Source organism: Pelophylax lessonae (genome assembly GCF_965119305.1).
Source record: "Pelophylax lessonae genome assembly, chromosome: 1".
Classification (NCBI taxonomy): Eukaryota; Metazoa; Chordata; class Amphibia; order Anura; family Ranidae; genus Pelophylax; species Pelophylax lessonae.
In genome coordinates, this window is record NC_138768.1 from 512,796,560 (window position 1) to 512,809,728 (window position 13,169).

At 44.1% G+C, this 13,169-nt stretch overlaps 1 protein-coding gene across 1 annotated transcript; it reads right to left on the reverse strand.

Annotated features, from left to right (window-relative positions):
* Positions 1-2,538: 2,538 nt before the first annotated feature.
* Positions 2,539-11,720, reverse strand: LOC309547302 (olfactory receptor 13G1-like; the record flags this gene model as incomplete). Its single annotated transcript, XM_082247135.1, has 2 exons — positions 2,539-3,478; positions 11,581-11,720. The coding sequence occupies 2 exons, from the start codon at positions 11,718-11,720 to the stop codon at positions 2,539-2,541; spliced, it is 1,080 nt and encodes a 359-aa protein (XP_082103261.1).
* Between the last annotated feature and the right edge of the window lie 1,449 nt (positions 11,721-13,169).

The following is a 13,169-nucleotide window of genomic DNA, read 5'->3' on the forward strand; positions in this document are numbered from 1 at the left end:
AAGTACGGTGGCTTTCAAAAGACTCTTAGACGTACATCTCAAGGATCAGAACATTCAGGGCTATGTGAGATGATTACAGCCACACACACCTACACAGGTTAAACTGGATAGACTATTGTCTTTATTCAACCTCACCTACTATGTAACTATGTAACTCTCTCATACTGGTCACTGGAAATTCAACATGGCACCTCATGGCAAAGAACTCTCTGAGGATCTGAATAAAGAAATGTTGCTCTACATGAAGATGGCCTAGGCTATAGGAAGATAGCCAAGACCCTGAAACTGAGCTGCAACAAGGTGGCCAAGACCATACAGAAGTTTAACAGGACAGGTTCCACTCAGAACAGGCCTCGCCATGGTCGACCAAAGTAGTTGAGTGCACGTGGTCAGCGTCATATCCAGAGGATGTCCTTGGGAAATAGATGCATGAATGCTGCCAGCATTGCTGCAGAGGTTGAAGGGGTGGGAGGTCAGCCTGTCAGTGCTCAAACCATACGCTGCACACTGCATCAAATTTGTCTGCATAACTGTCATCACAGAAGAAAGCCTCTTCTAAAGATGTACATGAAAGCCCGCAAAAAGTTTGCTGGAGACAAGCAGACTAAGGACATGGATTGCTGGAACCATGTCCTGTGGTCTGATGAGACCAAGATAAACTTATTTGGTTCAGATGGTGTCAAGCGTGTTTGGCGGTAACCATGTGAGGAGTACAAAGACAAGTGTGTCTTGCCTACAGTCAAGCATGGTGGTGGGAGTGTCATGGTCTGGGGCTGTATGCACTGGGGATCTACAGTTCATTGAGGGAACCATGAATGCCAACATGTACTGTGACATACTAAAGCACAGCATGATCCTCTCCCTTCAGAGACTGGGCCGCAGGGCAGTATTCCATCATGATAACGACCCCAAAAACACTTTCAAGACATCGACCACTGCCTTGCTATAGAAGCTGAAGGTAAAATGAGTGATAGACTGGCCAAGCATGTCTCCAGACCTAAACCCTACTGAGCATCTATGGGGCATCCTCAAATGGAAGGTGGAGGAGCGCAAGGTCTCGAACATCCACCAGCTCCGTGATGTTGTCATGGAGAAGTGGAAAAGGGCTCCAGTGGCAACCTGTGAAGCTCTGATGAACTCCATGCCCAAGAGGGTTAAGGCAGTGCTGGAAAATAATGGTGGCCACACAAAATATTGACACTTTGGGCCAAATTTGGACATTTTCACTTAGGGGTGTACTCACTTTTGTCGCCAGCAGTTTGTGGACAGCAAATTTACCCTGTTATACAAGCAGTACACTCACTACTTTACATCGTAGCAAAGTTTCATTTCTTCAGTGTTGTCACGTGAAAAGATATAATAAAATATTTACAAAAATGTGAGGGGTGTACTCTCTTTTGTGAGATACTGTATGAACTTTTATATCACTTGATTTTTTTGCGGTACTGCAACATTGGGGCGGACAGATCGGACCCTTGACTGACATTTTTGACACTTTTGGGCTTTACCAGTGACATTTCTACAGTAATCAGTGCTATATATATGCACTGTTACTGTAAAATTACACTGGCAGTGAAGGGGTTAACTTTATTTGAGAGGGAGGGGCTGTGTGTGTCCCTAGGGGCGTGCTTTCTACTGTGATTGGCTGTGGTTACTAGTGTAGGAACAGTGATGAACTGTCCTACATAGTAGAACCGTCTGATCACTGTTTCTACACAGGGGAGAATGACAGGCGGCTTGTTTACATCAGCCGCCTGACTTTCTCCCTCAGTACCGACGATCGGTGAGTGACCAGCGGACATCGGGTCCGCCGGTCACACGCACTAACTTCCCTGTGAACTAGCCGCGGTGGGCGCGCGCCTCCGCGGGCACGCGCTCGCCCGCTATTGGCTCACAAGGAAGTAACAGGCAAGTGACATTTTTTTGGATAATTTTTTTGGATCATATACAACGAAGTAATTCGCTGTGCAAGGTGGTAGCGCCCCATACCAACACCTCCCATAAACCCCCACATTTCTTTACCCTTGTGGTAAGTTGGAGGCAGCATAACCATCTGATCCCCACACTCTGCATTTAAAACTGTTGATTCAGTGCTTGTGTTGCTATCCATAGCGCGGGTGCACCCCAAACCTCTTTTAACAGGCAAGTGACGTACCGGTACGTCACTCTGCCTGGCCAGGGCTGACCGCCGCAGTATATAGTCGTGCGGCGGTCGGCAACCGGTTAATGAATAAAATGTGATCTATGATTAGTGAGGGTGGACCTTTCAATTATCCACCTGTCCTCCATTCATAGATCAGCTGTAGTTACAGGTTCTATGAATGGAGGGGCTGGGCTAAAACGGGAGGCATAGCTGGGCACTCTGTGCCTGTATTAGTAGCACAAGAGACACATTAATTAATAGTATGTCATGTCCCTTGTGTTGATTTTTTTTTTTTTTTTTTTTTTTACTAAACTTATGCATTTAGAAAATTGTTGGAAGAATTCCTAAAACCACAACAATTCCTGATATAATTTGAAACATTGATGGACAGTGACTCATTTTAGAAAAACTGTTGCTTTGCTAAATGTCTTATTAATGGCTTTGATCACCTCCTTATTTCTGAGGCTATATATGATGGGATTCAATACTGGGGATGCAATGGCATACAGAGCTGATATAACTTTGTCAGCTTCTAAGCGTTTTCTAAAGGCAGGCCTTACATAGGTGTAGATGACTCCACCATAAAATATAGTAACTACAGTAAGGTGGGAGGCGCAGGTTGAGAAGGCCTTCTTTTTTTTTTCAGTGGAACGGATTTTCATAATGGTGGAAATTATGTATGTATAAGAAATAACCGTCAGTAAGAAACACACCATTCCCAGCAGGACATCAGCTACTACAGTGGCAACATCATTAGCGTATGTGTCAGAAATTGCCAGCTTTAGCACTTGAGGAAGTTCACAGAAAAAATGGTCCAAGATATTTTGTTTCTTAAAGCTTAGTTTCAGTATGAGGAACGTATGTATCATTGAATTTACTGTGCCAAGGATCCAAGCAGCTCCTGACAGATATATACATGCTATCATGTTCATTATTGTTTTGTACAGCAAAGGATAACAGATTGCCACATATCTGTCATACGCCATAACTGTTAGAATAATTAGTTCAGTACTTAGAGCAGCAGAAAAAACATATAATTGAAAGATACAGGCAGAATATGAGAGGGACTTATTATCTTGTACAAGTATCTGGAGCATCTTAGGGATAGAAGCTGATGTGCAACATATGTCTAATATGGAAAGATTAATAAGAAAGAAATACATTGGAGTGTGAAGACGAGAATCCATATTTATAACGACGGCTATTAGGGTATTTCCAGCGAAGGCCATTGTGTAGATCAGTAAGAATATGATAAAGAAAAGAGGTTGGAGATTCGGGTAGTGGGAGAATCCTACCAAAAGGAACTGAATGGATGATTGGTTCATTTTGGATGGCCTTTAAAATTAATTCCTGCAAAACAAAAATACACATAAAGATCATATTTTCACCAGCAATCAAAAATACATGGCATAGAATAAGTACTTTCTTACTTGGTCAAGAACAGAGCAAATCCCACAAAAATAATTGCTGTTGGTTATGGTGTACATTGCATTGTGCAGTGACTTGAACATATGAATATTTTGACACATTCTCAGGGCTTTTCTTTCAATAATTTGTGTTGAAGTTTTTGTATTTGATAGAAAAAAAAAAAATAGTAAAAATGTGATATATTTATAGATAAAGGAATAAGAAATGGGATTTTAAACAAAGGAATTAGTATAAAATTTTAAATTTTTACTATAAACATTTAAATGCCACTTTTTCTTAAAAACACCAAAAAGTTATCATACAGTACTGCTACAAAGTATTAATCTCTACATGTTTCGCCAAACCATGGCTTCTTCAGGAGACTTTAAAGAATACTGTATGGCAGTTCACTGCAAAAGAGCAATATATTAGTATATATACAAAGCATTTAAATAGCAAATGGTCTTACATTAGATATACAAATGTGAATATGTTTGATACATGTTGGTAGGTTAAGCCCTCCATACAGATACGTACAAATATTTTATAGGCAAACTGGAGGGACACCCTCCCCTAATTTTGGCACAAAGAATGCCCGCTACAAGTTCAGCATCGATATAGCAAGAGGATATCTGTAACCGCAGAGGGCATCGTTATAGCAAGAGGATATCAATAACCTGCCTAATAAGGGAGACACATCAAAAACAATTAATTGGGTCTTCACTTGATGTTAGTCTGTCTCTGATGGAATTGGCTCTTTTAAAGGTGAAGGTCAAGTGAATTTAAGGTAGGAAATAAGACCCATGCCACATGTTGGACACCTTTGCCTGTGACGGCTGTCAGTATTGTAGATACATGCATACAACTCAGGTTACCCCCTTACCAGATGGCATGTAATTCATGCCAAAACATTTTGCTTATTGTCAGGCAAGGGGAGTAGTTTACCTCCTTTTGTGTGATTGCTCATGTTTTTATGTTGGAAAGACCAAAGTTGAATTTTGGCGTACGGCATACCACCACTTGGTCAGCATGAAATCATGCGACCCAGAACTTCCATTGGGGAGACATGTCGCTCTCGTGCATGGTGGTCATTTCCCCAAAATGTCCTTTTTTATTTTGGATCGTATCCACCCTGGTCTGCGTGGTGGAGATTGGAACAAAACTCTCCTGCAACGCGAGCAGAAATAGATATTCAGACTTGATGCCATCTCACCCCCCTGGTTTAAATGATTCCATTTCTTTCAAACCCTTTTTAGAGGGTTTTGTATCAGGGGGATATGAGTTGTACTTGGTTTGCTAAACCCTTTACTGTGTGTGTGTTTTTTTTTTTTCTTTCATCCAAATTCATCCAAATTCATACACATATATACTGGTATTTATTATTATTGCATGGTATTGGCCATACATAATTATTTAAAGATAGTGTTGGTTGTGATTCTGTACATCCTTGTTTGGAATTGTATTTGCCTTCTCGTTGTTGTCCACCAGAGGGGTGACGCAGTCGGATGCTCCTTCTCCACCCTGCGCAGGGAGGGGGGCACCATCCCTGGTTCCCGGGGTGGCTGTCCCCCCCTCCTTTCTGGCTGACTGGACCAGTTCCTCTGGTTTCATTTTTTTCCCTCGCCGCCGGTGGCTCTCCGTCGCCTGGCACCACCTCACATCACATAGGTGGAGCACCATGGAACACTATGCATTCCAGAAACAGTGCCTCTCCACCTCTGGTGAGAGGGGTGCCGCTCAGTTTCTGTTGATGGCATCGGTCCCTCCAGGGAAGTGATGTCATCTCCCCCAGCCAGCTGATCAGGATGATGCTGGGCGCCGTTGAGCCAGGGGGACATCATGGGACACCTATTAGCCATTCATCAAGGGGTGAGAGCTTTCTGATTGGATCAAGCTACCCCCTTGAGTACAATAAAAGGTAATCCCTTTCTCTAAGCTCACTCATCTGCTGATAATCCTGCCATTCCTCACTGAGAGTGCATGAGGTATGTTTTCAATTGTGTTTGGACAGCAAGCCTGTCTCCCCTCGCACATGCTTTTCTACATAGATAGTTTTCCTTTGTCTCCTCTTTTGGGATAATGTTTTAATGCGCTGATCTTCTTTGCAAGCAGTTACCACGTAGTATTCATTGACAATATACATATATGCAAGCAGAGATTTATTGAACCTTTAATCTGCAAGCATATGCAGTGGATGCAAATTCCATCGATTGAGTGAAAATATTTAATGGAACTGCTTTTGCATATGCCCCTATATACATAGAGGTAGATATATCTAATTACTGCCCTTCCTATGGCCTGTAGAATAAAGATATTTTATACCTCTGCTTAAATACAACAGATTCTCTTCTCTCTTTTGATTTAGGAATCTCCCACTCAGTGAGTCCCTGATGAGATTGATAATGCTGATGTGCGTTATTAAGTGAGTCTCTTCTGTGGCCCTTATGAAACCCACATATATACCCTTCAGTTAACCCCCCCCCCCTTTTTTTGACAATATGGGGACTTTACACACTTGTGCTTGTTTTACCCCCCTCTTTTTCATATTTATACCTAGAAGAGGATTCCGGCCAAGTTTGTTCCTCTATTGCCCTCAGTGGTCTAGGAGTGGATGTTCAAACATCGCTTCCCCTCACATTGATGGATAGCTATTAGCTGGCAACAATTACAATTTGTTTTTAGAACAAGCAGTCTGTTATAACATTATATACATTCCCTGCAGTCAGTATTTCTGGGTAACATTTTGTAATGTTTATATTGTTTCTTTTTTTATGTGTTGAGTACTTAATGATATTTCTTTTCTGTTATAGAAAATCACATATATACCCCTGAAGAAGATTGTACAACAAACAATTTTGAAATACGTTGGGTGTTTTCTCTGTCATTTCAGATCCAGCAAGTGACAGAATCATGTGGTTTCCGCATATAATGTGTTTGTATTAGGACTGCATTCTTTGTATGTTTTAAAGATTAACTCCACTTTTGATGAGAAAAAAACATTCCCCTCTGGGTGATCTCTGTACATTGCAGGGATTTTATCAAACTTTGTTGCAGATTACTACCTTTTGGTATTCTAAAGAAATCATTGTTTGTTCCTCTGTGCCTCTGTGGTGAGTGGGTCAAATGGGAGTGGTTTCATAATTATCTATCAGCTGTGGTAGCTGCAGGGCTCTAATGAGGAAAGCTGCTGAGCCTGCGTCCCTTTAGACGTGTCCCTATTGGGAGTATCTCACCAAAAATGACATTTTTGTTGCAGGGGATGCCAGAAATCTGACTTGTATCTTAGGCAGACTTCTGGGAAAATTGGTGAGCCAATCACACAAGCAGGAAATTATGTTTCTGGGGTGTGGTTAGTACCCATTCTGTGTACAGAACAGCTCCAGGTAGACATAATACATTGTATTTTCAGAACATTACAACAGCTGCAGATTGAAAAGGAAAGGTAATTTTTTAATAACATTCAATTACAATATGATTTGTCGCAATTATATACGCTATATTGTTTTTTCTATATTTGCTGATTTTTTTTCTGTGTTGCTCCAGTATGTGGATGATATTATTTTGTGCAGCCCAAGCAGAGAGGCATGTAGGCAGGATAGTAGATCTCTGTAAGAATACCTGGGTAATGAAAGACACAAGGTGGCAAAACACAAAATGCAATATGGCCAGGAATCTATTCAGTATCTGGGTTTCACGTTAAGAAAAGGAACAAGCAAAATGAGTCAGTCTAGAATCCAAGCAATTCTGGGTCAGCCCCGCCCAGCTACTAAGAAAGACATGCTATCCTTTCTTGGTATGGTAAACTACTGCAGGCAATGGATACCTGACTGTTCTTACTATGATCACCTACTCAGAGCAGCAACTAAGGTCAAGGCACCCAACGGAATTGAGTGGACCCAAGAGCTGACAGATGCCTTTAAAACCTTGAAGTCCTCTTTAGTTTCCTCTCCTACCTTGTGTATGCTCAAGATATTTGTACAACCATGGCAGTGGTGTTCACCCAGGAACATGGGGGGGGTGCTATGAAACCTGTAGCCTATTTTTCCAGAGTAGTTCCTCTACCAGTACAAGGCATGCTGGTGTGTTTATGTGCACTTGCTGTTTGCATGATGGGGGTGGAAACGTCTATGTCAGTAACACTGGGACATGAAACTATTTTACATACCACTCATCATGTACTACACGTATTAAAAAGTTTGACTACTCAACACATGACGGCCCAACAAGCATCTGGTTATGAAGTTATTTTGACGTTGACCAGTAACTTGTCTATTATTAAATCTATTATCTATTAAATATGCTTCCCCAACTTCAGGCCCCCTAGCTATTCTTAATAGAATGCTAGGTGTTAAGGGTGAAAAAGATTCCCTACCAGAAGAACATGACTGTATATAGGTTATTCATGAGGATATCACACCCAGAGCAGACATGATGCAAGATCCCCAACCAGGTAGTATAGACATTTTTGTAGATGGCTCGTGTATTAAACCAATTGACAACACATACCTAACTGGGTATACTGTAGTACAACTCCCAGATTTTGTGTGGGAAGACAAAGCTATACGCCATTGTTCAGCACAAGCCGCAGAGTTTATTGCTTTAACCCGTGCATGTCAGTTATTTGAGGCAAAAGATATAAACATTTACATGGATTAAAAATATGCTTTCGGTGTGTTACTTGATTTTGCCAAAATCTGGCAAAGAAGAGGGTTTGTAGCAGCTGATGGTAAGGGAAAATCACACGCTTCATTGATAAATGATTTGTTAGAGGCCATACACAAACCTTGTACTGTTGCAGTGATAAAATGTAAGGCCCATACTAATTCTAATGACCCTGTTGCCCTAGGTATGATTTTGGCAGACAAAATCGCCAAGTTGCTTTTGTTGCCCATGCAGGTTCCCCTGCCCCAAGAAATCCTAATTTTGTCCTTCTAGATCCACCCACAATTCCAGAACACCAGTTGTTGAAAGAAAAACAGTATACAGCCACCCAGGAAGATGTAGAATACTGGAAAAAGAAAGGTTTGTCCTTAGACCAAAATGGTCTTATGACAAAAGAGGGGATCATAGGCATACCTCAACATAGTGCCCCTATCAATATAGCGCAGTTTCATGATATAGGACACAGAGGACAACAGTTAACAATACAAGAATTGAAGAAAAGGTTTTAAATTACAAATATCGAATACAGAGTCCAGGACCAGTTGAGTAGATGCATAACATTGGGAAGAATACACAGGGTGCTCAACATGGGAAACATGATCCTTTGCTGCCACCCCAAGGTCCATTTCAAGAATTGCAGATTGATTTCACACACATGCCTAAAGATAGTAGCAATAGAACGAAGTATCTGCTAGTTATAGTAGATTCATTTATTAAGTGGCCAGAAGCTGTTGAAACTCATAAAGAGGACACACTTACAGTAGCCAAAATTTTGTGTAAAGAAATCCCAAGGTGGGGTTGTCCATTAACCATTGATTCAGACAAAGGTCCTGCATTCACTTCTCATTCACTTCTAAAATGTTGATACACATTGCTAAATTAATAGTGATTAATTGGAAGTATCATATTCCATACCATCCTCAGAGTTCGGGGGTGATGGAAAGAATGAACCATATGTAGCACCCTCCTAGGTAGGTGCTAGGAAAAGCATAAATGTGGCCCTGTCTGCTTATCAGGGGGCCCTGATCAGTCAGTTAGGCTGTCATGTGTTCCCAGGTGTGGTTTGTTGAGTCTCCCCACTGTATCCAATGAGGGCTCTTGTTGGACAGTGGAGGAAACCTGGCCAATAGCACACAAGGGCTTATATCTGTCTCAGTGGGCAGAGTTTGCCTCAACGCACCCTGGGACTGGGTATAAGCCTGAGGGGAGCACGTGACAGTGGGTCTTTGGCGGGAAGCAGAGTCCCAGGGGGGGGCTGACAACTGTCTCTCCTCCTGTCAGTGCAAGTGAGGGGGGTCTTGAGGACCGGAGGCTGAGCTGGGCTACAGGAAGGATCCAGAGTGCTTTGGACCGAGTGGAGCTGCTGGGCAGAAGTTTCTTGGAAAAATAGTGTTGTGAGTACTCGAAACTGCCCAGGAGTCTGCCTGAGAGAGGGGACCACTCCAGAAGGTCAAAGGGATCTGGGAGTCAGCTAGCCTGTAGTGGTGGCTTAGAAAGGGGGTGCCAGTTTCTAAGCCCTGAAGATTAGAGAGAGAAAGAGGGCACCGGTGCGGGCCCTGAAGTGTTCTGCAGTGCAGCAGTTTATTCAAGTAGCTACCTAAGCAGGAGTGCTTAGGGGAGCTTAAAGAGGACTCTTTTAGTCAGAAAAGCAGTCCCAAGTCAATTCAGCGTTAACAGGCATCCGACCAGCATTAACCAGCGTCAAGTCAGCGTTGATAGGCATTCAACCAGCGTCAAGTCAGTGCCAAACAGCAGTATTCAAGTGTCTCCACCAAACAAGCCTAGCTTAGTTCCAGGAGTATCCCTCTCATCCCTTCTCCCATCCAAGTTACCAAATAAATATGAAAAAAAAACAAAAATACTGGACTGGTCATTGTCATAGCGCTCACACTGAGAACATGCTTAAATGTACTGTTGTTGCTAGCGGTAAACCAGGGGGACCCATATCCAGCAAAACAGCTGGGAATTGTGTTACATTTTGGGGCTCGTCTGGGATTTCACCCTGGGTTACTGGGTCAGTTGCCCATGGCAACGGCCAAAAGAAAAGTTCAAAATCTCAATTTTTGTGTCCGGGACTTTATTCCAAAACTCAAGCCAAGTGTGAGGTCAGCTCTGCAGGAGGTAGGGAGAGTGGGATGAATATTGATGTGCAAATGGAAGGTTGCCCTTGGCAACGGAAATTTTCCAGTCAGTATTGTAAAATCGTGGGAACCTTCCATTTTTTAGTTATGAGATGTACTCTGCTATCAAGTATTGGAGAGCAGGGAAGAGATCTATGTTAGTGAATAAAGGCTGCAGCTGCTTAACATAAAAAGGTCCAGGTGTGGACGAAGAAAATGGCAGCCAGGGGCACATGGAGCAGGGTGCCAGGGGCCAAGTGTGTGTGCAGGCTAAATGGACTGATGTTGACCGTGCATACGACAGCGGGACATTTGTTCTATACAGCAATTGCAGGGATACTGTGAAGATTGCAGTCGGCCATGCCGGGAGGGGCAGTGGGACTATCTTTGGAGACAGTATGGTGAGCCTTACTTGTACATATGTCGGGGAGAGGACTGTTGACCGGCATGTGACAGCGGGACAATTCTCTTGCCTGGCAGAGAGGGACAGCTGGCTGCGGGAGAGGGAGGTGCAGCTGGGACCCTGCTACAAGTAAGAAGAGTGGATGCATGTCTGGTGAGGGACATGATCCGCTTTGCAGCAGCTTCCTTGCGGGCTAGAGAGAGAGAGAATGGCATTGGAAGAGTTACTGCACCGCGCGGGAAAGCACGATCCAGAACAAACTGCCCGGCAGGAGGAGCTATCACCAAACAAGGAGTAAGAGTGGAGAAATCGGTCACGCCCAGCCAGTCAGGAGTGAATAGGGGAGTCCATATAATACCCCTCCTTCGGGTGTGGCTTAGAGGGAGACACATGTGAGGAGAAGCACCATGGAGTTGTTTGGAGAGCAGAAGTACGCAACCATGATCGCTTCACCCACTGGCGGAGAACCTGCTGGGCAGATCCAGGATCAGACCAGGAAATCGAGCCAAACCTTTATATGGGACACAGGCATACGGATGGTGCCCGAGGGAGGACTGGTGCTGTGCACAGGAGAAGGCCTGGAGTACCTTGGCACGGTATGACCTCAGTGTGCGAGAATCACAATGAAAGTGCAAGCGTGGAGTCAGTGCAGGCATTGTGACTATCTGCTGCTGCGGGTGGAGAAGAGTGAAGGCTGGCCCAGGCATATGTGTGGGAGTTGGGGCTCAATCGGGAAGTGACAGGCACAGAGTCCAGGTTCCTTCACGGAGGCGGGAGGGGCGTGATCAGAGTGCTGATGGAGATGAAGACCATGCAGTCTGACAGTGGTCCAGCTTTGTCAATACGGGGACTCTGTCACTGGGAAGAGGGTGCATGCCAGTTCAGCAGGCCGGGAGGTGGCCAAAGGATGCACCGAAATCCACCGCAGCAGAGACAAGGTTCTCTCCTGTTCCTTCTTCTCAGCAAAAATTTTGCCCGTGGCCATCAAGGCCTCAATAGCCAGTCTTAGTAGTGAGCAAGAGGTGGGGGTCATTAATGTGGGGTCTCACAGCTTCCAATACAAATACGGATCTATTGAGAAGGGAATGGATGATTGGCAGTCAAAAGACAAAACCGAATGGGACTGGGGTTCTTAAGCAGGGAGCAGTTCACCCGGTCCCGATGCTGTTATTGCACCTGATAAGGAGACTAAAGAGTCATTTGAAAGAGGGGAGCTGGCCCAAAACTTGGGGTTCTGTGAGGCCTACTCAAAAAGGGTCCCAGATTTAACCCCGCCCACGAACTATGCCCAGGCTCAGGATCAGAATGAGGCCTATAGCTCCATGATCAGGAGAGAGTAGACCCCCTTTTCACTACCTGGGAGAGGTAATAGGAAAACCCTCCACAGGCTTTCCAGAATGCAGCGATGGATGTATTGTAAGGTAGCTATAGAGTATAGCTATGATTATCCATTCGCTCCCAGGGAGGTCATGTTGAACATTGAAGCAAAGAGAGATTTCTGGTGTGATGAAGCCATTTGGGATTTTCTCTTCATCCCCAAGCCCTTTCGGGACTCACCCAAGACTGACCTCATGGAAAAATTTGATGCAGTAAAGACACAGTGGCTATATGGATGGTCTATCTATATTGACCGGGTGGAAGTTCGTCGTCCAGATGGGTCGGTCCAGGCTTGGTCCATCCGAGTGCGGGACAGTCAGGGAGTCCTTGTCATAGTCCCCCACCCAGAGTATTACATTTAAAAAGATAATTTCTGCATACAAGACTATAAAAGCAAGGCTAGCTGGCCATCATTAAGGAAAATATAATGCTGAAGTTCAAAGTTGATGTTGCAGTTGAGTTGTTATTTCTATTTCACAGATCTCTTGGGCCACCAGGTCAGGGTCTGAAAAGGGAACTCCAACCTAACAGATCCATTGGGCCACCGGGCCAGGATCTTTTGGATTACAAATGTTGTCTGGAAAGACTTTCGGAACTCTTGAGCAAATGAAAAAAAAAAACACGGGTGGCAGTGATGGGCAGTGCATCCAGGAAGTCAAGTGGGAGGGTGTTTTGGAAGACCCCTTGTATTTCCCTGACTCAGAAGGACTCCAGGCCACTCAGGCTCCAGTGGTCTGCCCTGTTTCCATGCAAGGAGAGATGATCGTGAGTGACAGCAGGAAGATGCTGTTGTTGTCTTCTCCAAAGGACTCTGCAAACAGGTAGTCAGTGGTAGGGTACAGATTCCCCCAGGAGCAGGGGAAGATTGGACCGGATATGTCAAGCACTGAGCAGCAGAGGAGTCAGGGACTGGAGTGAGAAGGTCGCCCCTGCGGGGAGGGTCTTCTCACTCAACTATTCAGGTAGATAGTCATGTGATGATTATATTGTGACATGTGACTAACTTTAACATTTTTCTCTACAGGTGCGCTCACAGTAGAGATAGATAGTCAGGGTG